The sequence below is a fragment of the Suncus etruscus genome, chromosome 6, assembly GCF_024139225.1.
Source record: "Suncus etruscus isolate mSunEtr1 chromosome 6, mSunEtr1.pri.cur, whole genome shotgun sequence".
Taxonomy (NCBI): domain Eukaryota; kingdom Metazoa; phylum Chordata; class Mammalia; order Eulipotyphla; family Soricidae; genus Suncus; species Suncus etruscus.
The window spans coordinates 50,996,735-51,022,150 of record NC_064853.1 but is presented as its reverse complement, the minus strand read 5'-3'; the positions used below and the strand labels follow the sequence as shown (position 1 = coordinate 51,022,150).

Here is a 25,416-nt window from a genome sequence, read left to right as displayed (position 1 = left end):
TTTTGACTGCAAACTCAGCTGGGTACTACTCAGGTGTTTTCAGGTACCTTTGGACCACGATCAAGCCATTGTGTGTGTGTGTGTGTGTATGTGTGTGTTCAGGTATCTTTGGGCCAAGATCAAGCCACTGTGAGTGAGTGAGAGTGAGGGGGCAGAGAGGGGAGAAAGAGAAAGAGGAAAGAAAGAAAGAGATATGGGGGTGCTCAGGGATCCTGGTGCTGGGGATCAAACCAAGATCAGCCACTTGCTAGGAAAATGCCTTACTTAACTTGTATTGCTTTCTGGCTCATCTTTTTCAGCTTCAGAATGGAGCCATCTGCCACCATCCTACTGCTTTTGCTCCTTCACTGCCCACCTTAGAACCAGCACAGTGGATCAGTATCTTAAACAGTAATGAACACCTCCTGAAAGAGAAGGAACTTCTCATTGACAAGTAAGAGGGCAAAATCTACCTTTGAGGGCCAGAGCTATAGCACAGCAGTAGGGTGATTGCCTTGCATGTGTCCAACCTCAGACCCAGTTTGATTCCTGGCATCCCATATGATCCCCTAAGCCTGCCAGGAGCGATTTCTAAGTGCAGATCCAGGAGTAACCTCTGAGCGCCACGGGTATGAACCCCCCCCCCCCAAAAAAAAAACAACCAAAACAAAAAACTTATGTAGAGTTAGCCTCCGTTCCACTAGCCATGATTACTGGCAGCTGGTGAGGTCTTCTTCCCTTTGTTTAGGCCCTCATCTTGCTTAATGGTCAAGTTAGATTGATAAACAGCCTAGTTTTATCAGCCCATTGAGCTAATTCTCTGACCCTGTATTTATGTTTCTATTTTCATTTCCCAAGTCAGCTTTCACATTTCTCTTCATCCTTCAGGAAAACATCATACAGGGGGCCAGAGAGATAGCACAGCGGTAGAGTTTGGCCTTGCATACAGCTGACCCAGGAGGGACCCAGTTTGATTCCCAGCATCCCATATGGTCCCCTAGCCTGCCAGGGCCAATTTCTGAGTACAGAAACTAGGAGTGACTGCTGAGCGCTGTTGGATGTGGCCCAAAAATCAACCAACCAACCAACCAATCAATCAATCAAAGTTTAAAAAAATAAAAAGGAAAACATCACATGTAATCAAAGGTCTTTTTTTTTTTTTTTACATATAATGGCTTGTACCTATCTAAGGAAAATAGGATTTTATAGTGTAAATGGGTTAATGTCAGAATCCAGGACGTTACTCTACTGGCTTTTGCAGGCAGAAGAAACACATTGCTCAGCTAGAACAGAAAGTTCGAGAGAGCGAACTACAAGTCCACAGTGCCCTTTTGGGTCGTCCTGCCCCCTTTGGAGATATCTGTTTGCTGAGACTGCAGGTAAGCATTGGTAGCCAGGATGGCATCCTGTTTATCAGAGTTCATTGTCTTCCTGGTGTTTGGTACTGTTAGGTACCAACACAGAGGCAACAGGTAGCAGAAGTATTCTCACTCTTTTTTTTCTTTTAGTTTTGGGTCACACTCTTTGATGCTCAGGTTACTTCTGGCTTTACACTCAGAACCATATGGGATGCTAAAGATTGAATATTTCTACAAAATTACCAAGTGTTGGAGCCAGAGCAATAGTATAGCAAGTAGGGTGTTTGGCTTGTACACAATTGACCCTGGTTCACTCACTGGAACCCCCGTATGGTTCCCTGAACATAATCAGGAGTAAATCCTGAATGTAGAGGCAGGAATAATCCCTAAGCCTCGCCAGGTATGACCCAAAACTAGACTAAAATTATCAGGTGCACTGGAGATACAGTACAAAAGATTAGACACTTGCATCCACCAACCCGGGTTTGAATCTCCAGCATCACATGTCATCTCCCAAGCACCACCTGAGCATAGAGCCAGGACTAGCCACTGAGTGCTTCTAGGTATGGCCCAAACCTATCCAAAAATCCGGAAAAGGTGATATCAGTGTCCAAGGAATACACTTTTATTACACTAACTGAAGAAAATGTTTACAGAAAAATACAAAGTGTCCTGGGGATGGCTCAACTACATAGATCTGTGATGGTAAGGAACAGTTATATTTTGAGAATCTCTCTGGCAGGAATTACAACGAGAGAATACTTTCTTACGTGCACAATTTGCACAAAAGACAGAAGCCTTGAGCAAAGAAAAGATTGAACTCGAAAAGAAACTTTCTGCTTCGGAAGTTGAAGTCCAGCTCATCAGAGAATCACTGAAAGTAACGTTACAGAAGCATTCAGAGGAGGGAAAGAAACAGGAAGAAAGGGTGAGCTAAGGAGCTTATATCTCTAATGCACAAGGGGGTTGGCAATGGGTCTTCTACAAAAATTTAAATTGTTTGTGGTTTTATTAGTGGAACCAGGAAGAACCTATGGGGAAGGCCTGTTGATTTCTCATTCAGGACTCATAATAATGGAATCTCTCTTATCTACTTCATTTTCACGAAACTACTACAGAGAAGGGAAATTCTAACCTCATTCCCCAGTTCATGATGGGCTTTCAGAGTACTTGGGTGGGAAATCAGTCAGGGCAGTTATATAAGCTAGTACTCTTGGGAAATGTTTAAATTATCTTGGAAGATGTTTAAATCCTGATGGTAAATTTATATAATTTAGTCTGATTTCTTCTCACACTGCCTAAAAAGTAGAGAATGATTTCATGTGTATAGCTAGTTTTGAATTTTTTTTCTATTTTTGCCAGTGTTTTTTTTTTTTTTTTTTTTTTTTTTTGTGGTTTTTGGGTCACACCCGGCAGTGCTCAGGGGTTACTCCTGGCTCCATGCTCAGAAATTGCTCCTGGCAGGCACGGGGGACCATATGGGACGCCGGGATTCGAACCGATGACCTTCTGCATGAAAGGCAAACGCTTTACCTCCATGCTATCTCTCCGGCCCCTTTGCCAGTGTTTTTATATGACCAAGGTGAGATTGGTTATTATGGAAGCTGGTTTAAAATCTTTGTATTCTGTTAATAGTTTGCTCTGGCATATGTTTTTGGGGAATCAGTTTTATAATGTAGTTCTGGTCTACTTGCATCAGAAATAAACTATAGGGGCCGAAGCAATAGCACAGGCAGTAGGGCTTTTTGCCTTGCATGCAACTGACCCAGGATGAACCCGGGTTCGGTTCCCGGCATCCCATATGGTCCCCAAGCCTGCAAGAAGTGATTTCTGAGTGCAGAGCCAGGAGTGATCCTTGAGTTCCACTGGGTGTGGCCCAAAAACCTCCCCACCACCACCACCACCGAAAAAAAAAAAGAGAGAATAAAAGAACTAGAGTATTGATTTTTTGTTTTGTTTTTGGGTCACATCTGACAGTGCTCAGGGGTTACTCCCGGCTCTTTGCTCAGAAATCGCTCCTGGCAGGCTCGAGGGGACCATAAGGGATGCCAGGATTTGAACAACTGACCTTCTGCATGTAAGGCAAATGCCTTACCTCCATGCTATCTCTTTTTTTTTTTTTTTTTTTTTGGTTTTTGGGCCACACCTGTTTGACGCTCAGGGGTTACTCCTGGCCATGTGCCCAGAAATCGCCCCTGGCTTGGGGGAACCATATGGGACGCCGGGGGATCGAACCGCGGTCCTTCCTTGGCTAGCGCTTGCAAGGCAGACACCTTACCTCCAGCGCCACCTACCCGGCCCCCTCCATGCTATCTCTCCAGCCCCTGATTTTTTTAAACTTTTAAAACTTAAGCCCCACCCACCCCCCTCCAGCCATACCCAGCAGTGCTCACTCTGGCTCTGTGCTCAGAGATTACCCTAGTACTGGGGACCAGATGAGGTGCTGGGAATGGAACCTAGATTGGCCACAAGCAAGGCAAATGCCCTACACACCGGCTGTTAAAACTTACTTTACCCATTGGCTGCTAAAACTTAAACTTCTTAAATTTAACATGCTTAATAATCACTTGAAGGGGGCTGGAGCAATAGCACAATGGTAGAACGTTTGCCTTGCATGCAGCTGACCTGGAATGAACCAAGTTCAATTCCCAGATCCCCTGTGGTCCCCTCCAAGCGTGCTAAGAGGGACTTCTGAGAGCAGAGCCAGGAGTAATCCCTAAGCATCTCTGGGTGTGGCCCAAAAGACCAATAAAATAAAATAAGATAAAATAAGATGAAAACCAACCCTTATTTAAAAAAAGAAAAAAATAATCACTTGGAGGACTAGAATTTTGTTTGTTTTTGTTTTTCTATTTTTGAGTCATACCTGGCAATGCTCAGGTTACTCCTGGCTCTATGCTTAGAAATCGCTCCTGGCAGGCTCAGGGGACCATAGGGGATGCCGAGATTCAAACCACCGTCCTTCTGCATGCAAGGCAAACACCCTGCCTCCATGCTATCTCTCCAGCCCCTAGAATGTTTTGTGTAGTGTTTTGTGTTTTGTTTCGGGACCACACCTAGTGGTACTGAAAGTCAGATTGGTTTTTGGGTCACACCTGGCATCTCTCAGGGGTTACTCCTGGCTCTACACTCAGAAATCACTTCTGGCAGGCTCAGGGACCATATTGGATGTTGGGATTCAGACCACTGTCCTTCTGCATGCAAGGCAAATGCCCTACTCCATGCTATCTCTCTGGTCCTAAATTCTTAAAATATTTTATTTTTTTTGGAGGGGTGCCAAACTTGGTGATGATCTGGGGTTATTTCTGGACCCACACTCCAAGAAAAATTACTTGAGACAGTGCTTGAGGGATGCTAGGGATCTAACCTGCATTGGCCATGTGAGGGAAAAGAACCTTACCAGCTATAATATCTCTGGCTTTGTTTGAGTTTTTTTGATTTTGGTTTTGGTTTTGGTTTTTGGGCCATACCCAGCAGCGTTCAGGGGTTACTCCTGGATCTCCTGCTCAGAAATTGCTCCTGGCAGGCACAGGGGAATATGGGATGCCGAGATTTGAACCACTGTTGGTCCGGGGTAGGCCGCTTGCAAGGCAAATGCCCTACCGCTGTGCTATCTCTCTGGCCCCTTGATTGAGTTTTTAAAAAACTTTTAAATAATGTTTCCCAGAACTAGAGTGATTTAAAAAAAGTATTCTTTTATTTTATGTTACTTTATATTTGCAGTACCAGGGATCAAAACTAGATCTCCTGCATACAGGGTATACTTTTAAGCCACGTCCCCAACCACTAAATTGACTGTTGTTGAGATTTGGGGTTGGTTTGTTTTTTTGGTTTTGGGGACTTACCTAACAGTCCTCATTGCTATTTCTGACTATGTGTGGTACCAAGGATCAAACTTGGATTGGTCAGGCCTCTTCCTGTATTATCTCATAGGCCTCCTACATTGATTTTTTTTTTCCTGTGTTTTTCTGCAGTGCATTTTTTGTGTGTGTGTGTGTGATTTTTGGGTCACACCCGGCAGTGCTTAGGGGTTATTCCTGGCTCCATGCTCAGAAATTGCTCCTGACAGGCACGGGGGACCATATGGGACGCCAGGATTCCAACTGATGACCTTCTGCATGAAAGGCAAACACCTTACCTCCATGCTATCTCTCCAGCCCCGATTTTATCATGTCTTGAGTTAAATTACTTTATTTTGTTTTGTTTTGTTTTGCAGCCATGTCCAGCAATGATCAGGGGTTACTCTTAGTAATCACTCCTAGAGGAGATCATATGGGATGCCTGGGATCAAATCTGGATCAGCTATGTGCAATGCAAATGCCCTACCTGTTGTGCTATTGCTCTGGCGTCAAATAACAATTCACATTGTTATTTCAAAGATGTTTTGGAAAGGAGAAAGAAGAATGCATCATAATCAGTTTACTAACCTACTACCCTTTTAAAATTTTGATTTTTGTTTTGTTTTGGGGGGGCCATATCCGGTGGTGCTCAGGGGTTACTTCTGGCTCTGCACTCAGAAATCACTTCTGGCAGGCTCCGGGGACCAACCATATGGGACGCTGGGATTTGAACTCGGGCTATCCCGGGTTGGTCACATGCAAGGCAAATGCCCTACCACTGTGCTTTCTGGCCCTAAAATTTTGATTTTTTTTCTTGCGCGTGCGCGCGGTGCGTGTGTGCGTGTGCGTGTGTGTGTGTGTGTGTGTGTGTGTGTGTGTGTGTGTGCAACACTCAGTGGTGCTCCGTGACTACTTCCAGCTTTGTATTTGTTTTTTTGTTTTGTTTTTGTTTTTGTTTATTTTTCTTTTTTGGGCTACACCTGTTTTATGCTCAGGGGTTACTCCTGGCTAAGCACTCAGAAATTGCCCCTGGTTTGGGGGAACCATATGGGATGCCGGGGGATCCAACCGTGGTCCTTCCTTGGCTAGCTAGCGCTTGCAGGCAGGCACCTTACCTCTAGCGCCACCTCACCGGTCCCAACCAGCTTTGTATTTGAGTATCACTCTTGGCAGTTCTTAGGGGGATTATGCAGTGCTAAGGATTGAACCTGGGACCCCTGCATGCAAAGTAGATTGATTTTATGTTTATAGGAAAGTGATCTCTCCTATATTTGCTTCAATTCTATGCTCAGGAATCCCTCCTGAGATATGATTCTCAGGGGATCATATCTGTTCTATATCAGCTACATGCAAGACAAAATACCTTATCGCATCACTTTCTCTGGGCCCTATCTTCCAGTTTTAAGGTAGACTATTCAGAGGTTAATGTCAGACCATTTAAGGACATAGTATTCAGTAGGACTTTGATTAAAATGCCAGCTTACAATTCTGGATGTCCCAGACCACCCATGTAACTAACTGACTAGCTGTCTATAAATCCAGGAGTTCCTATGAACCCTTTAGGTTTAGTAAATCAAAACAACTCATAAAAATTAGTTAATTTAGATATAGTACAAATCAGGGCTAGCCAAATGAAAAGACACATAGGACACTGACTGGAAAGATTTTGAAAAATCTGTGTCTTCACTTCATGGAATCAGGACATGTTGGTATCTATATGTCCATCAACTAGAAAGTTCACATCCAGAGTTTGGTTTCCCCACCCACCCAGCAGTGCTTATGGATTGCTTCTGGCTCTGCACTCAGGAATCACTCCTAGCCTCTTGTGGGACCATATGGGATGACGTGATCTTAGATCCTAAACAAGGCAAACACCTTATCTTTACCCACTGTATTATTGCTCTGTCAAGTTTTTATTGGGATTCCATTATCTAGGCATGATTGTACTCAATCATCTGCCTATGTCACCTCAACTCAGACTCACTTTCGAAGAGTTACCAGGGGCTGGAGCAATAGCACAGATGTAGGGTGTTTGCCTTGCATGGGTCCAACCCTGTACGAACCCCAATTCCATCCCAGCATCCCATATGGTCCCCTGTGCCTGCCAGTAGCGATTTCTGAGTGCAGAGACAGGAGTAACCCCTGAGCACTGCCAGGTCTGACCCCCCCCCCCAAAAAAAAAAAAAAAAAAAAAAAAAAAAACAATTACCTTTTAATAGACCAGAGGTTGCTTGCCTTGCATGTGCTGACCTGGGTTTGACTCTGAGTACCATATATGGTCCCCCGAGCCTTGCCAAGAATGATCCCTGAGTATAGAACCAGAAATATTTTATGATTTCTACCAGGTGTGGCCCCAAAAAAACAAACAAAAGTTACCACCTAGCATCTGTGAAAAAGGACACTTTGTTTTTTGGGTTTTTTTTTTTTTTTTTTTTGGTCACACCTGGTGGCGCTTAGGAGTTACTTCTGGCTCTGCTCTCTGAAGTTGCTCCTGGAAGGCTCAGGGGACCATGTGGGATGCCAAAATTTGAACTGGGGTCCATCCTGTGTTGGCCATGTGCAAGGCCAATGCCTTACTACTGTGCTATCAGTCCAGCCCCTAACACTTTGTTTTTTAGTTACTAAGTGTTATCTAGCCAAGGAATCCCTACCATGGACTGAAAAAAGTTTGATTGTGTTACTCTAACTTCAATAGTAAAATTTGATAAGCATTCTCCCTTTATTGCAGCAGTTTATAACCTGTAAGACAGAGACAGTGATCCTTTGAAAAATGTTGATGTTCAATGTCCTAAAGATGTCACTGGAGACAAACTTTTTTTTTCATAGGTCAAGGGGCGTGATAAACATATCAATAATTTGAAAAAGAAATGCCAGAAGGAATCTGAACAAAACCGAGAGAAGCAGCAGCGTATTGAAACCTTGGAACGCTACCTGGCTGACCTGCCCACCCTAGAAGACCATCAAAAGCAGAGCCAGCAGGTAGCAGCAATGTCTGGGTATTCCTGGGGACAAGCCGGAGCATTTTCTTACCTCTGCCATTGCAGTTACTCTGTGACTTCCTGAAAAGAAAATCATAAAGGAATCATGTTTAGATTTATGTGACTGCAGATGTTTTGGAGGGATCACACCCAGCAGTGCTCAAGGCTTACTCCTGCTCTGCACTGTAGCTGCATGCAAAATAAGTACTCTCTATACTATCCATCAATTCAGCCCCAAGATTACAATCTGGGGGGGTGGGTTTGGTGTCACTCCAGAGAAGCTCAGGATTACTCCTGGCTATACGCTCCGAAATCACTCCTGGTCGGGGAACCATATGGGACGCCGGGGGATCAAACCCAGGTCTGTCCTGTGTCAGCCATATGCAAGGCAAATGCCCTACCACTGTGCTATCGCTCCAGCCCCAGATTACAAATTTTTTGAGATAAGGAGACAAAGTCTTCCTTGGCTAATTGACCTAAGCATGATATTTTGTGTCTCAGCTTAAGGATTCTGAGTTGAGGATTACAGAGCTACAGGAGAGAATGACTGAGCTGGAGAATTTGCTAGAGACAACTCAGGCAGCCTGCAAAGAGAAGGAGGTTCAGCTTGAAAGCCTGAGACAAAGAGAAGTAGAATTTTCTTCTACTACACATAGGTAAATACTCCTATGGGGTTGAGGAGATGAATGGAGAGTTAAGTTTAGTCCTGGCTTACCACATTCACTACTGTGTATCTTTTTTTTTTTTTTTGGTTTTTGGGCCACACCCATTTGACACTCAGGGGTTACTCCTGGCTATGCGCTCAGAAATCACCCCTGGCTTGGGGGGACCAAATGGGACGCCGGGGGATCGAACCGCTGTCTGTCCTACGCTAGCGCTTGCAAGGCAGGCACCTTACCTCTAGCACCACCTTCCCGGCCCCACTACTGTGTATCTTAAGACAAATCATTTTACTGTTGAGTTGTGTTCTCTAGATTGTGAATAGTAGAAAAATTGCTGTGGTCAAAGAATATGTGTAGGAAATATGATGGAGATTGTAATGGATGCTTTTCATTGTATCCTTTGGAAGGATTCAACCATTAACTAAACTAATAATAACCCTGCATGATTTTTCTGAGTATTATGTATGTTACATAAATAGAAACTTTATAAAATGAGAAACCTGTTTATTTGAAAAAAGATTTTCGTGTTTAGGGCCTTCGAACCTTGTAAACTACAGGTTACTAGAAGCATCTGTTTCTTTTCAATCCAGGGATTGCTCTGGATTGCCAGAACAGGTTCTAGAAACAAAACAGGATATCATATTGTATTTTCAGGGTGTCTTGGGAATCTCCTCTGTATTAATTGTAATTTCTGAAAATCTATTTCAGCAGCCTCTTAGACTAAATTCAGTTTCTAATGAGATATTGTGGATTTCTCAACCCATAGTCAATCATACTGACCTATTGTCTCAGATGGTGGGTCATAATAAAAGTTAGTATCTAGGAGACTATTGGTTGGAGTTAGAAGCAGTTTTAGGACACAAAGGTGACTGTGTCCCAATTATGTGTATCAAGATCATCACACACACACACACCCACCGCACGCACGCACGCACGCACGCACACACACACACACACACACACACACACACACACACACACACACACGAGCGCAAGTACTCAGTGTTGTTGGGGACTTCATCCTAGCCTCGCTGTCCACCTTCAGCAGATGAGGATTGCACAACACAAATGCTTTTAGGCTGAGGGATTTTGCATCATGCCCTTTATATAAAATCGCAGACTGAGACGAGCAATATGTTTTTGGTTTTGTTTTTTTCATTTTAGTTCTTTCCTTTAATTAGCTCTGCATTAACTATATGTGTCAAGAAAAATATATACTAATTTTCTAGAATTTCTGCACCATGCGTATGATTTATAATTTAAATACTTAGGATAGATAATGTATTTTAAAATCACAACAAAGAAAAAATTCATGGGCAGATGCAGAATTGGTACATCAAATAGATTCTGGACTCTAGGGAAAGGGAGGCTAACATACACTGAGTAGCTTCTATGTGCTGTAGTCTACTTTACATCGGGTCTAAGACACAGTCTGTCCTCATATAGTTCAAGCCAGCTGTGGTTTGAAAGGTCTTAACCCCAAAATAGTCCCAACAATTAGCAGAATCAGTAGTCAAAACCACATATCTTGAAAAGACCACTATGTTTCAGCCTGCAAGTTGAGCAACATGTGGAGGAGACCAACAGAGAAGTTTCAGCTCAAGGAGAAGGCTCCAAAGTGGACATGGCGTCCTGGCAGAAAGAATGTGATTCCCTTCGGAAGGTGATTGAGGGTTTCTGGGTTGTAATGAGATTACACTGAGCAAAAGAGAAATTTGTGTATTGGGGAGATAACATCAATTTCTGACCCTGGACCACCTAGTATCTGCCATTAGAGCTTTTCTCTCTCTCTTTTTTTTTTTTTTTTTTTTGTTTTTGGTTCACACCCGCCAGTGCTCAGGAGTTACTCCTGGCTCCACGCTCAGAAATCGCTCCTGACAGGCTCTGGGGACCAGATGGGTCGCCGGGATTTGAACCAATGACCTTCTGCATGAAAGGCAAAAATGCCTTATCTTCATGCTATCTCTCCAGCCCAGCTTTTCTAAGAGGACAGCCCTGTGTAATACTTTTTTTCCCTTTTGTTAGTAAACATCCTGACCAAATGCTTTAAAAATGGTAGTTTAGGGGCTGGAGTAATAGCACAGTTGGTAGGGCATTTGCCTTGCATGTGACCAACCCAAGTTCAATCCCCAGCATCCCTTATGGTCCTCAAGCCTGCCAGGAATAATTTCTGAGTACCACTGGGTGTGGCCCCCCAAATAAGGTACATTTTAGAGGCCCAGAGTGATAGTACAGTGGGTCAAGCATCTGCCTTCACATGGCCAACCCACGTTCGGTCCCCAGTACCTGGAAGCTTACTAGGAATGATCCCTGAGCACAGAGCCAAGAGTAAACCCTGAACACTGCTGGGTGTGCTACTCTCCAAAAAAAAGTACATTTTATTTATGATACAGATTCATACAGAACCTCTTGTATTAAGATGAGTACTAACTGATGACTTGGCTCTATTCATCAGAAAAGGAACTAAAACCTGCTAATCATAGATCAGCAAAACATTAACAAACAAACAAACAAGAGAAACCACCTCAGAAATAGTTCTGAGAATACCTTTGGGTCTCAAAGGAGAGAAAACTAGACTTATTCAGATTTTCTCCTTGAAGAGTCAGTGTGACAAAAGCTCTTAAATACCAGACTTACAGCCCTTGATAGGTTAGATATGTTAGGTTCCATTAAATTAAGTCTCCTATACTTACCTGGCAGGGCGATTCCATGATGACAAAAGTTTTTTCCCCAGCGTGAGGCTCCCCCATCGCACTCCGGACGTGCTGACCCCTGCGATTTCCTCAAATGTGGGAAACTCGACTGCATTATTTATGGTAGTGGGGGACTGCGTGTGCATTATCCCCTAAGGAAAAAAAAATTGAGTCTCCTTTTTTTTTTTTGAGGGGGGTAGGAGGCTTGAGGCTACACCCACTTGTGCTCAGGGCTTATTCTTGACTCTGCACTGAGATTTCACTTTTTTTTTTCTTTTTTTGGTGGGAGGCAGGTCACACCAGCAATGTTCAAAGTTTATTCTTGGCTCTCTGCTTAGGAGTTATTCCTGCCATTGCATGGGGGTTGATATGGGATACTGGGGGTTGAATCTGGGTGGGCCATGTGCAAAGCAAGAAACTTATCTGCTGTGCTGATTCTCCAGTCCCTTGAGGATCACTTCTGGTGATACTCAACGAACCATATGTTGTACAAGAGATTAAATCTTGTCAATACAAAAAAACAAACAAACAACAACAACAACAAAAAATAGGGCTGGAGAGAGAGCATGGAGATGTAGAGCATTTGCCTTGCATGCAGAAGGACAGTGGTTCGAATCCTGGCATCCCATATGGTCCCTTGAGCCTGCTAGGAGCGATTTCTGAGCGCAGAGCCAGGAGTAACTCCTGAGCGTCACCAGATGTGACCCAAAATAAAAAAAAAAAAATCTTGTCATTAGTGTGTCAATCTAGCATCCTACCTACTGTATTCTTTAGCCCCCAGTAAATTTCGTGGTAAACCTCTTTACTAAAGAATCAGAGTGGGGGCCAGAGAGGTGGCGCTAGAGGTAAGGTGTCTGCCTTGCCAGCGCTAGCCAAGGAAGGACCGCGGTTCGATCCCCTGGCATCCCATATGGTCCCCCCAAGCCAAGGGCAGTTTCTGAGCGCTTAGCCAGGAGTAACCCCTGAGCATCAAACGGGTGTGGCCCAAAAAAAAGAAAGAATCAGAGTGTTTGCTGACTATATAAAGTTTGTTCTACTGGTCTGCAGAGATCAACATAAAGTCCCATGCTACATTTCTACATATTTCCTTTTTTATTGGGGTCACATCTGGTATTATTGAGAGACTATTTTTAGCTCTATGCTCACTTTTTGTAGTTAGATGCACTTTGTGATCCAGTATCAGCTATATGAAAGGCAGATATTTTCATTTCTGTAATATCCCTTCAGCCCAATTTCTACACATTTCTATATAATATCTGTACATTTGGGGCCAGAAAGATAGTATAATGGAAAGGGTACTTGCCTCCTATATAGCTAACCAATGCTTGATCCCTGTCATCCTATATGGTCCTCCAAGCCCTCTAGGAGTGATTCTTGAGTACAGATCCAGGAGTAATCCCTGAACATTTCTAGGTGTGCCCCCCCATATATATAAACACATTTTTTAAATGTAGGTTTATTTACTGTTGTTGTTGTTGTTGTTGTTTTGGGGTCACACCCAGCAGCGCTCAGGGGTTACTTCTGGCTCTGTGCTCAGAAGTCGCTCCTGGCAGACTCGGGGGACCATACAAGATGCTGGGGCTCGAACTGGGGTCTGTCCTGGATTTTGACCACATCTGACTGCTCAAGGTTTTCTTATGGCCCTGTATTCTCAGGGTCACTCTTGGTGATCTTGGGGTGCCAAACATCTAGTACCATATGAAGTACTAGATATCAAACTAGGGTCAGCAACACATGTAAGACCAATGTCTTAGCTCAGCACTATCTCTCAAGCACTCTTATAGATTGCCTTACTCTGCTTTCTCTATTGACTGGGCAGTGGAGAGAGAGAATACAGAGATTAAGGTATTTGCCCTTTATCCTGCTGACTCCAGTGCAGATCTCTGGCACAGCATATGATCCTCTAAGCACATCCAGTTATGGCCCAAAATTTAAAAAGTAATTTTTAAATTATCCCAGTGTAACCTCTTGGTTTCTGACCTCACCAACAGCTTTTGTTTTTCAAAACCTTCCTTGCTTATGTTATAGATTGTTGAGAAGCAACAGCAAAAGATGGATCAGTTGCGTTCACAAGTACAGGTAAGTCAGAGACCTTGAGACATGGTGAACAATACTTCATGATAGACTCTAGAATTCAGCTAGCATTGTTTTGTTGTTGTTGTTTTTCATACTGTTTGCTCAGTAATACAAGGACAAAAATGAGATTATTGGTGCCAGCACGATAATACAGTGAGTGGAGTATTTGCCTGGAAAGTCTATATGGTATACTGGCATCCTGTATGGTCCCCCAAAACTCACTATGGAATAATTCCTGAATACTGTGGCCCCAAAATCAAAAAAGAATGAAACTCAGTGATTAGTCTACAGTCTTACTTTAGTTTTGATACAACATTTAAGAGAATACTTCAAGAACAATGTCTAGGTACCCAAGGAATCTAGGAATGTTTTAAGACTTCTGGAGATAATATGAGTCTTGAAGAGAAAGATGGAGGATTTGGGGCTGGAGCGATAGCACAGCAGTAAGGCATTTGCCTTGCATGCAGCCAATACAGGACAGACCCTGATTCTAATCCCGGCATCCCATATGGTCCCTCGAGCCTGCCAGGAGTGACTTCTAAGCGCAGAGCCAGGAGTAACCCAAATGTCGCCTGGTGTGACCCCCCCCCCAAAAAAAAAAAAAGAAGATGGAGGAGTTAACTAGCAAAAGGAGTGGTGGAAAGAATTGTATTGTAATTTGAGGTCAAAGGAACAGCACAAATAGGATGAGATATGAAACATCTTGAACACGAAGTTGTGAACAGCTGATCTTGCTAAAATTTGATGGTGAATAGAGAATTGAGCTTTGGAAGGACTTTGTTCAACTAAGTTAACTTTTATTCTTCTGTTGGTGATGGGAATCTATTATAGTATTTAATTAAGGTATGACGTGGTCAGGTTTGTATTTCAGGCTAGTATATAGGAGTTGGTTACCTGGGGGCTGGAGAGATGGCATGAAGGTAAGATGTTTGCCTTGCATGTAGAAGGACGGTGGTTCGAATCCCAGCATCCCATGTGGACCCCCAAGCCTGCCAGGAGCAATTTCTGAGCATAGAGCCAGGAGTAACTCTGAGTGCTGCTGGGTGTGACCCAAAAGCCCCCACCCAAAAAGTTGGTTACCTGGAAAAAGATAAAGCTGGAACCCAACGACTCTTTATTGCAGAAATTACTGTGGGAGGTGATAGGCAGCTGGTATAAGACAGCTGAGAGGGCCCGGAGAGATAGCACAGCGGCGTTTGCCTTGCAAGCAGCCAATCCAGGACCAAAGGTGGTTGGTTCGAATCCCGGTGTCCCATATGGTCCCCCGTGCCTGCCAGGAGCTATTTCTGAGCAGACAGCCAGGAGTAACCCCTGAGCACAGCCGGGTGTGGCCTAAAAACCAAAAAAAAAAAAAAAAAAAAAAAGACAGCTGAGAAAGAGAGATATAAGGTAATAGGTTTAATTAAATTTACAAGATAAAATTGAGAGGAGCAGTGGTGGATAGAACTAGGGGGATTAAAGAATAAGGGGGGTCAAATAAGAAAAAAAATCAAAAAATGTCTTCTATAGGCTGGTGTGGTGGCACAAGTGGTAGGGCATTTGCTTTGCACGTGGCTAACCTAGGACAACCGTGGTTTGATCCCCTCCCCCGGCATCCCATATGGTCCCCCAAGCCAGGAGCGATTTCTGAGCGCATAGCCAGGAGTTTTTGGGCCCGGGTATGGCCCAAAAACCAAAAACCAAAAAAAAAAAAAGTCTTCTGATTGTTGGTATGAGCCAGAATCAACATTTTCTTAATTTACATTTTCAAGAAATCCTAGGTAAAGGCTTATTCACTTAATTTCTCTTTGGACTTTTGAAAACAGTATTTAGAACAAAACCAGTGAAATGCACTCACTCTGAGGGCAAACGAAAATGGGTCATCAGGGACCAGAGTGATAGTACACTAGGAAGGGCATTTGCCTTGCATGTAACGGACCCAGGTTCGATCTCAGGTGCCCTATATTGTCCCTTAAACTTTGGCAGGAGTGATCTCTAGTGCAGAGTCAGGAGTAAGTTCTGAGCATCATCAGGTGTGACCCAAAATAAAAAAAAAGAAGAAGAAAATCAAGTTCATAAGGGAGATAGTTAAACCTATTGAGTATTTATATACATTTAAATACCAATCTGACAGATGTTTTCAGTAAACCTCAAAGTAGGCTCCTCTAATCCTGAGTCCTACACTAGGTTGAAAAGCCTAATTTATTTATTTATTTATTTATTTATTTATTTATTTATTTATTTATTTATTTGGGTCACACCTGTCAGCGTTCAGAGGCTACTCCTGGTTTTATGCTCAGAAGTCGCCTCCGGCAGGCTTGGGACCATATGGGATGCCGGGATTCAAACCACCATCCTTCTGCATGCAAGGCAAATGCCCTACCCCTGTGCTATCTCTCTGGCTCCTAAGTCTAATATTTTAAATAGTAAATGAAATTTCAGCAAATTAAAATCCAGATAAACTTGCTAGAATTAGGTGGCCTCAGCATGTTGAGGCAAAATAAAAAACAAAAAACATGTTGAGGCCACCTTGTATGTTTCATAGAGATTGAGACTTTGATGACAATTATCTTTTTTTATCAATGTAACTAGAAAATGTAGGATTAAGAAAATACTTATTAGAGGGGCTGGTGAGGTGGCGCTAGAGGTAAGGTGTCTGCCTTGCCAGCGCTAGCCAAGGAAGGACCGCAGTTTGATCCCCCAGTGTCCCATATGGTCCCCCCAAGCCAGGGGTGATTTCTGAGCACTTAGCCAGGAGTAACCCCTGAGCATCAAACAGGTGTGGCCCAAAAAAACAAAAAAAAAAGAGAGAGAGAGAATACTTACTAGAGTCAGAGCAATAATACACTGGTAGGGCTGCACATGGCTGGCCTGGGTTCAATTGCCGGCATCCCATATGGTCCCAGAAACTGCTAGGAGTGATTCTTGAGTGCAGAACCAAGAGTAACCCCTAAGCAGTGCTACTTGAGGCCCAAGAACAACAAGAACAAAAAGAATATTTATCCAAGTCAGTTTAAAATTGCAGCCAGAAAAAAATATACATAAATAAATAAATTGCAGCCAGGGGCCGAAGCAGTGGTGCTAAGATAAGGCGTCTGCCTTGCAAGTGCTAGCCTAGGACAGATAGCGGTTCGATACCCAGTCACCCCATATGGTCCCCCCAAGCCAGGAGCAATTTCTGAGCACATAACCAGGAGTAACCCCTGAGTGTCAATGGGTGTGGCACACACACACAAAGAAAAAAAACACAAAAAAAATTTGCAGCCAATTGAATGACTAGAGTGAGATACAAAACATAAATACCTACTTCATCCTAAACTGACTCCCTCCATAAAAACCAAATACCTCAACTGCTTACTTACTAGACTAAAAGCCTATGATTGTTCTCATACCCATTCTCTTCTCTGTCAAACTTTTAGTGGGCAGCATTGCCCAGGAGCATTTGGCTGTGAACTCTAAAGACAGGAACTGTTTGGTATTATTTTCAATGTATATCCTGTACCTGCTATGGTTAAGTGCTTAATGAGTACTTAATTCAATTGAATGGCACATTTTTGCCTTCAAGTAAGTTATGATCTTGTGAAGGACGATTTATTTCCATGTGACTGTAGAGGAAGCTGTATAAAGTAAAAAAGATGACTAGTGCTAGCATGTGACTTAGTGGTCAAGTACATGCTTCTCGTGTGAGGCCTGGGCTCAATCCCCACACCAATACACATACACAGCCAGAAAAGTAGGAAGGGCCAGATTAGCCTGGACTGCCCTTTTGAGGAGAGGTGGTCTTTGTTTACTACATGGTCAAGGGGCCAGATGAGGGTTTAAGTGGGAAGCCACAGATAAGACTGTTCTAAATAATCACAGTAGCAGTAGTATATGGGTAGAGTGGGATATTCTTTAAGGCCAACTTTATTGCTCCTAAATATGTTCTGTTCCCACTCCTTCTCGTGAATTCAGAGCCTAGAGCAGGAAGTGGCTCAGGAAGAAGGAACAAGCCAAGCCCTGAAAGAGGAGGCCCAGCGGAGAGAGACAGTCCTGCAACAGCTGCGCACAGCTGTGAAAGAGGTGAGCCAATATCAACTAGGACTCAGTAATGCCTACATACATGGTTTCTCTTTGTTCCTTCCCTACCCCTGTTCCCAAAGAATGGAACATTCAAACATTCAAACATTCCATGTTTGAGAGGTACCAGCTGAGGGTTGTTTTTGTTTTTTTGTTTTTGAGCCACACCCGGTGACACTCAGGGGTTACTCCTGTTATGCGCTCAGAAATAGCTCCTAGCTTGGGGAACCATATGGGACGCCAGGGGATCGAACCTCGGTCCTAGGTTAGCGCATGCAAGGCGAACGCCCTACCACGTGCACCACCACTCCAGCCCCAAGCTGATGTTTTTTTCAGTAAGATTTTAGTGGCAGACAAGGAGAAAAATTTGCCTTCTCCCCACTCCCCCACCCTCTTGCACCTGGCAATGCTCAGGGGTAACTCCTGGCTCTGTACTCAGTAATGACTCCTGGAGGTGCTTGAGAAACTTTATAGGATGCCATGGATCAAACCCAGATTTGGCCATATGCAAGACAAGTACCCTACTTGTTTTATAAACTATCTCTTCACCCCAGTTTTCATTTTTCTAGATACTAAACCTGTCTTTTTTTTTTTTTTTATAGTTTTTTTTTTTTTTTTTTTTTTTTTTTTTTTTTTTTTTTGGTTTTTGGGCCACACCCGTTTGATGCTCAGGGGTTACTCCTGGCTATGTGCTCAGAAATCGCCCCTGGCTTGGGGGGACCATATGGGACGCCGGGGGATCGAACCGCGGTCCTTCCTTGGCTAGCGCTTGCAAGGCAGACACCTTACCTCCAGCGCCACCTACCCGGCCCCACTAAACCTGTCTTGAGTGAACCAGAAATACTTTTTGGTTGTGAAGTTAGTCTGGTTTTTCCTTTATCTTCTTGCTGCCACAAATTTGATTTCAGAGGGAGAGAGCAGGAGAGAAAGAGAGGGAGGGGGAGAGAGAGAGAAATTTTTCATTTGGGGGGGGGGTTTGGGCCACACCCACCATCGCTCGAGTTATTTCCGGCTCTGTACTCAGAAATCGCTCCTGGCAGGCTCGGGGGGATCATATGGGATGCTGGGGATTGAACCTGCCTCCATCCTGGATCAGCCACATGCAAGGCAAACACCCTACCATTGTGCTACCACTCCAGCCAAAAATGAATTATTTAAAGTAAAGAAAACTAAGGATTTGGTAGTTCTCATGGGGTAGACAATTTCAGCAGATGGAGATCAAGTTCATTGGCTAAATGCCTGAGAGAGTCCTGGGATATGATAATTCCAGAACAAGAATTGTCACATGGACCAGTCCAGTGTAAGTGAAGAGGGACTCTATCTATTCAGTGTCTTTGAAACAGTAGAGATAGTGAAGAAAAGGGAGTGGCTTAACTCTTCAGACCTGGGGCTGGAAAGAGGCATAGCTATACATAAATAACCTAGTCTAAGGTTTGAAGAGGACTATATTCCAGCACTGTTCTCTAGGCCTCCATTTTGCCATTTCCCCCTAACTCCAGCTGTCATGTTGTCTTTTCTCTTTTATTCCTCTGACACACAGTAATCAGGCTGGCTGGTGGCCATTTTTGTCAGGGTGACAGGGAGAGATTGAAACCAGGGACTGCTCAGATTTCAGAGTTCCTGTTAAGCCTTCTCTAATAGCCTGGCTAACAGAGTTGGCTAAGGGACTGGCTTCAGATAGAGTTCCGAGGGGCGGGAGTTTCTTCTTCAGTTCCTGAACAGAAACCTGGAGCCTGATGACTCAGTCTGCTGGGGAACAGTTTCCTCAACAGTCCACTGGGAGCCCTATGGGCCTCACCTACCTGCAGTAGAAACTAGGTGAAGAGGTACAATGCATGTGACTTAAGTCTCCCTCCCCTCCTCCATCCACATATTCTATACATCCATAAATGCTCTGCCTTTCTGAGACCCAGGATTAATGCTCTCCCATTTGTCTGTTCAGCTTTCAGTGCAGAACCAGGACTTGATTGAGAAGAATCTAACACTGCAGGAACACCTGCGCCAGTCCCAACCAGGATCTCCAAATTCAACAGATATAGCCCAGCTGACATTTGAACTACATCAGGAGCTGGCCAGTTGCCTTCAAGATCTGCAGGCTGTTTGTAGCATTGTGACCCAGAGGGCCCAGGGCCATGACCCCAATCTCTCTCTGCTTCTGGGCATTCACTGTGAGTCCTAAAGTCAGTCAAGGATCTTGGAAGCAGTGGCTTTCATTTTCCTCGTGCTTCATCTAACATTCCCAAACGGCTAAGTAGGCCTTGTCACTTTCTTCTTAAGCTATTGTGTTGCAAAATAGATGTCCATTCAATCCATTTTGGAAATAGGTATCCTTATAACTGCCAGCAAGACAGACAAAAAGTAGATCTTAAGCAGCAATTAATCACTATCAGCTTTTCTGTTTGGTGCTACATTTAGCAGTGCTTGAAGGTGCTTCTGTAGATTTGATATTGGGTCCTTCTTGGCAGTATTTGAGTGACCATGTAGTGCCCAGGATTGAACCCAACCCTTTGAGCTATCTCCCTGCCCCCCCACCTGCTTTTTTTTTTCTTTCCTTGCATGCATTTATCTTTATTTTGTGTGTGTGTGTAGTGCTGGGAATTAATGAACCCAGAGCCGTACACAAATGACTTGTATTATACCCCAGAGTTCCATCCTCAGCTCCTCAAACTGTTCTTGTTGTTTTGGGACCATACCTGGCAGTGCTCACGACTTACTCCTGGCTCTGCACTCAAAAGGTCATTCCTGGTGGGGCTTGGAGAACAGGTGTATGTAGTACAAGAAATCAAATCCAGGTCTGCCACATGCTAGGCAAGTGCCTTATCTACTCCATCTCCACTACAGCTGATTTTGAGAAGTATGTATTCCAAGACCATTGGCCTCAGAAGTACTGCCAATATATACTCTTCACTCCACGTGAAAGTATCTCCTAAGGAAAAAAAAAAGTATCTCCTGGGGGCCGGAGAGATAGCATGGAGGTAAGGCGTTTGCCTTTCATGCAGGAGGTCATCGGTTCGAATCCCGGCGCCCCATATGGTCCCCTGTGCCTGCCAGGAGCAATTTCTGAGCCTGGAGCCAGAAATAACCCCTGAGCACTGCCGGGTGTGACCCAAAAACCACAAAAAAAAAAAAAAAAAAAAAAAAGTATCTCCTAAATTAGTTTTACATTTTTGGTTTTGAGCCACACCTAGTAATGGTCAGAGAGCTACGTACAATTGTCATGTATGAAAGCTAGGAATCAAACCAAGGTTGGCTGCATTTTAAACAATTGCCTTAACCCCTCTAACCTTCTCTTGCCCTCTCTCTAAATCTTTACATCTGCAGACAAGTAATTGAAAACCACTGTTCTGAATGACTTAATAATCTTATAAAATATTCTCTTCTCCAGCTACACAGCACCTAGTAACTCAGCTAGACTTACAGAAGCCAGATGTGATCAGGAAGAAACTAGAAGAGGTTCAACAGCTGCGCCATGACATCGAAGACTTAAGGACCACCATGTCAGACAGATATGCCCAGGACATGGGAGAAAACTGTGTCACACAGTGAGGAATGTTAGAGGTGGGGTGGGTGGGCTACTGGTCTGTGAGCCCAGTCCAGCAGGTTCTGCCCCACAAGCTCTTGCCTCCTCGATTTGCTGCTATTCTCAAAGGGTAGGAGAAGAGGTAGAAGCTACATATGGACATGAACTAATTAGGGAAATCTGCCTTCACTTCCCTCATTGCCTCATTGGATCTTGTTTTCCCTTTCCCTTTTATACAAATTCATTCACTCTTTAAGTGAGTTGTAAAAGGTAATCAAGGCTGCTCACCTACCTTCTCCATCCTCTGGTATGGCTCCACTTTCATTTCCACTCCTTACCTTGATCCTACTAGTGCCCCGAATTAGAGGGACCTGGGAAGACTGCCAGTAATAAAGTCTGTTTGAGAATTCTCAGGTTCCATGTGCCAGCTTATGGGAACTAAGCTAACCTTCTAGATTTTCTTAGGCCTAATATCACTACTTTCCTCAGGGTGCTTCTCACAGAAGCCTCAGGAGTTAATTATTCATTAACAAAGCACCCCCTTAGAATTGGGGGCTTGCAGGTTATAGCCAGGGCTCCTTCATCTGTGCTCTTGAGTTCTTAAACTCTTCTCTATTCTGGTTTGGACAAAATTGTCCAAATTTCTGAAGAGCAGCTATGTAGCTGCTCACCCCTTGGTCCTAGGGGGTGATTTGTGCCTCTCATGTTTGGTAGGGAAATGAAATTGTAACTTTCCTTTTTGGGCTCCTTGAATGTTCAAAGTTCCCAGGACATGTTGACTGTAAGATGCAGCTTTCCGTTTTGGGGTGATTTTTGTTGTTTTGTTTTTCTCTGGAAATTTTGGATCCTGTCTGTTTTCTGGATTTCTCTTGCTTTCTTAGGGAGTATGGCATAGTTAGTATCTGATTGTCATACTGGTTGGGATCTTCTTTAGATCTGGAGTAAGACCAAGTAGGAACCTTATGAATCTGGAGGAGCAGGGTGAGCAGTTCATAAGCCAGAATCTTCCAGATTTCTTGCAAAGCCTGTGGGCTATCAGAGCATTATCCTGGACCTCACTCTTAGGCTTGAATGAAATTCCTTAAGTGTTTATACAAGTTTGTGTTTTATTTATGGAATGACTTATCCCTTCCACTCCGAGCAGCTCCACCCAGCCTTTCCCGTAGCCTCCTAGTTAAGAACCTAGTTGGTCTCCACCCTGTGTTGGGAGCCCAGTCACCGTGCTCCCCGGGTATGTTTCCTCATAAAGTTTATAAGCAGTTATTTATATAAATCCTTGTTATGTCAACTGGTTTGTATTGTCTATTTTGATTACAAAATAAAATATTTAACAGGCCTCCTCCTCCTCGGTTCCATTGCCTTCCATTACCACCACCCCCCTTCCTATTCTATCCCTCATTTTGACTTTTTGAAATCAAAACACTGGTATTTAGCCAATTTATCCGGACAACAGCAAGGAGGAGTCTTTGCAGGTCCAGCTTCATGTACTGTTTAGTAGCTCCACTTTTGTTGTTCTCTGGGCCAAATAAGCTCTTCCCACACCACTTTCTACTGGGTGAAGCTGCCTGAGTCATGGGGAAGTTTCGGTAATCATCTGAGGGAGGAAGTCGGCTGCCTCTGGGTTGCTGTAAGGAAGTGGTTTCAACCCCACAGTTCAGGGACAGCCACTCAGAGCCCTTAGGAGACTTATGAGGGGCATCATGTCCACAGACAGCTGAGTGTCCAACGTTGCTGAGTGGTGAAATCTCCCCTTGAGCCCGCGATTCTACTGGGAAGAGTAGCAGTTTGCAGCTGCCGTTCCACTGCATGAATGTGGGAATTGAGCTCGAGCTCCTGACAACCAAGTGCACATCCCGAACTGTGGGCTCAGTACTTGAACTCGAGGGACACCTGTGCCGCCCCGCTGTTAAAAGTTTTCAACTTCTTACCTTGGTTCCATTTGGCTCTGCAAGGGTGTGGCTGTGCCTCCTGCCACCACTCACCCTTGCCTAAACCTGCTTCTGGGTGCCGCGGAACTTCAGGGAAATTCTCAAAGGGGTGGTGGCCGCTGCCCCTGATTTCGCTCAGCTGTCACGTGGCTAGGTGTGGGTGTTCCCCTGCCCCACCCCGGAATAAGGTCTCTAGCAGCGAGGATCCCTAGGTTGGGGACTTCATGTTTGAAACCGGCTGAGACCTTGAAAGCTTCAGGCTGAGCCGCGCCATCGTGGCTCTGGGGGTGGGAACTTGGGCGCTATAAACCCGAGAGGCTGAGGAGGCCTTTGCTAAACCTCTGTTCCAGCCATCAGAGCCCACTCCAGCCTCAGCCTCGGAACCCACGTCCGAAACGGGGTGGGCGGTGCAGCGGGACGCGGCTGGGCCCCCGTCCGCCTGGCCCCGAGGGGAGGGGGTTCCTGCCGTACGCGGGGCGGGGTCGCGCAGGCCCCGCCCCAGCCGCGAGTCTGCGGAGCCGCCCATTGGCCCAGCGAGCGGTGACTCTCGGGCTGAGCAGGAAGGAAACCGCTCCCGAGCGCGGCGGCGTCGTCGTCTCCAGGCCGTGCAGCTCCTCCGCGACCGCCCGTCCGCCTGTCGATCGCCCCTCCGCCCGCAGCATGAGCGGCCTGCGTGTCTATAGCACGTCGGTCACCGGCTCCCGAGAAGTGAGTGTGCGCCGCGTCGGCGCTAAGGGAGAGCAGAGCGCAGGCGGCCAGGTCCCTGCGGACCGAGCGCCGGGACCCGCCTCCGGAGGTGGAGGTGGGGGTGTAAGGGCGGGGATCGGGAAGCTCCCTAAGGTGCTGGGCATTGCCACCCGGGTGGGGGTCTGGCAGCAGGCTTCGTGGCTCCACCCGAGCCCCTTCGTGGGGCTCCTACGTCCTCAGCCCCATCCTAAAATTCCCACGCCCATCCCCCGTTGCTGTAACACCCAGTTCCCTGCACCCCTGCTGCTAGGCAGACCCAGCCCACGACCTTACCGTGCCTTCCCTCTGTAGATCTACCGGGGGTGGGGATGGTTCCTGGTCAGCTTCCTCCCGGGCCTACCCAACCTTCCCTTGTTCGAATTCCAGGCTCTCCATTCTGAAGTGATCCCACTCCCAACACCTAGAAGCCTGAGAGCGAAGGGCCAGAGTGGGGGGCTGGGGGAGTGAGGGATGCAGGCTCCCAGTCATGGTCTTTCTTACCCTATTTCAGGCTCCCACCAACAAATCTCCCAGCCTGTTCACTTTAATCCTTGCTCACCCTCTGCCCCCAGATCAAATCCCAGCAGAGTGAGGTGACCCGCATCCTGGATGGGAAGCGCATTCAGTACCAGCTAGTGGACATCTCCCAGGACAACGCCTTGCGGGATGAGATGCGAGCCTTGGCAGGCAACCCCAAGGCAACCCCACCCCAGATTGTCAACGGGGACCAGTACTGTGGGGTATGGGCCAGGGGCTTGGGGGTGGAGGGAGTATCCTAGGAGTGTGACCCGAGCCCAACCAAGACAAGGCACCAGCACCCAGGTGACCATGTCTTGCCTCCCTTCCTCAGGACTATGAGCTCTTCGTGGAGGCTGTGGAACAGAACACACTGCAGGAGTTCCTGAAACTGGCCTGAGCCACGCGGCCCATTAGACTCCGTCTCCACATTCCCCTCAGCCATAGCCCGGCCATGAAGGACCTTGTGACCAACTCCCTGTTCCTCACTTCTGACCTTGAAGTCCCTCTCCCCACCAGCCAGCCCCGTTCTCACCTTCCTAACTTACCTCCTCTCTGCTCAAAGGCAACATTCCCTATCCTCACTAGTCTCAGAAATTGTCTTAAGTAACAAGCAGCCCAAATTCTGACTCCTCAGCCAGACCCTGGGGCTGCCACCCTGCCTGGCGCTGGCTGACGGGCACCCTTGTCCATTCCATTAGCCAGGGCTCTGCCAAAGGCCCCGAAATCCCTGCCCTGGGAGCTTCTTAGAAACAATTAAATTCCATTCCATTCCATTGGCGCTGTGTCGGTTTGGTGTGGCCTGCGAATCTGGGCTCCAGGTTCTGGAAGGGACCAGTAGTCGTGCCGAGGCTTTGCTCCTGTGTCAACCTGGCTGAGTTTGCCTGTGGTAGCTGGGTATAACTGTGCATGAGCTGTGTCTCTTCAGTTTTTGAGCTTGTGGGAGGGCGTTCCTTTCCGTTCCTGTGCTTGTGATGGCGCCCCATGACATACCTATGCCTTGGTGGACTGCAGTGACATGCCTGGCAGTAGTGAAGTGTGCCATGTGGCTGCCTGCCTGTGTTCCAGCAGATAGGCTTTGAGTGAGAGTGTCGTGGGGGAAG

General features: G+C 45.5%; 2 protein-coding genes and 1 non-coding gene across 3 annotated transcripts in view; all 3 read left to right on the top strand.

Annotated features, from left to right (window-relative positions):
• The window catches only part of CEP85 (centrosomal protein 85), a 35,228-nt gene extending 12,749 nt beyond the window's left edge, over positions 1-22,479 (top strand). The window contains exons 4-13 of the mRNA XM_049774706.1: positions 300-433; positions 1,241-1,358; positions 2,080-2,265; positions 8,003-8,155; positions 8,656-8,810; positions 10,368-10,479; positions 13,538-13,588; positions 17,519-17,626; positions 19,566-19,791; positions 21,009-22,479. Coding sequence (XP_049630663.1) covers positions 300-433; positions 1,241-1,358; positions 2,080-2,265; positions 8,003-8,155; positions 8,656-8,810; positions 10,368-10,479; positions 13,538-13,588; positions 17,519-17,626; positions 19,566-19,791; positions 21,009-21,169 — 1,404 coding nt within the window. The 3' untranslated portion in view covers positions 21,170-22,479. The remainder of the gene's footprint in view (positions 1-299; positions 434-1,240; positions 1,359-2,079; positions 2,266-8,002; positions 8,156-8,655; positions 8,811-10,367; positions 10,480-13,537; positions 13,589-17,518; positions 17,627-19,565; positions 19,792-21,008) is intronic.
• LOC126012734 (U1 spliceosomal RNA) lies at positions 11,502-11,664 on the top strand. Its single transcript, XR_007497142.1, has one exon. It is a non-coding gene; the product is annotated as a U1 spliceosomal RNA (small nuclear RNA).
• A 1,137-nt stretch (positions 22,480-23,616) lies between the features above and the next one.
• Positions 23,617-25,089, top strand: SH3BGRL3 (SH3 domain binding glutamate rich protein like 3). The gene is made up of 3 exons (XM_049775130.1): positions 23,617-23,779; positions 24,370-24,537; positions 24,648-25,089. Exons 1-3 carry the CDS (start codon positions 23,732-23,734, stop codon positions 24,711-24,713), a joined length of 282 nt encoding a protein of 93 aa, XP_049631087.1. The 5' UTR covers positions 23,617-23,731; the 3' UTR covers positions 24,714-25,089.
• Positions 25,090-25,416: the final 327 nt, after the last annotated feature.

Bases quoted from the DNA above. Each gene is read 5' to 3' on its own strand.
- SH3BGRL3 (XM_049775130.1), top strand. From the start codon at position 23,732: ATGAGCGGCCTGCGTGTCTATAGCACGTCGGTCACCGGCTCCCGAGAA. The intron at 23,780-24,369 runs GTGAGTGTGCGC...CTCTGCCCCCAG, and splicing joins CGGTCACCGGCTCCCGAGAA to ATCAAATCCCAGCAGAGTGA. The intron at 24,538-24,647 runs GTATGGGCCAGG...TCCCTTCCTCAG, and splicing joins ACGGGGACCAGTACTGTGGG to GACTATGAGCTCTTCGTGGA.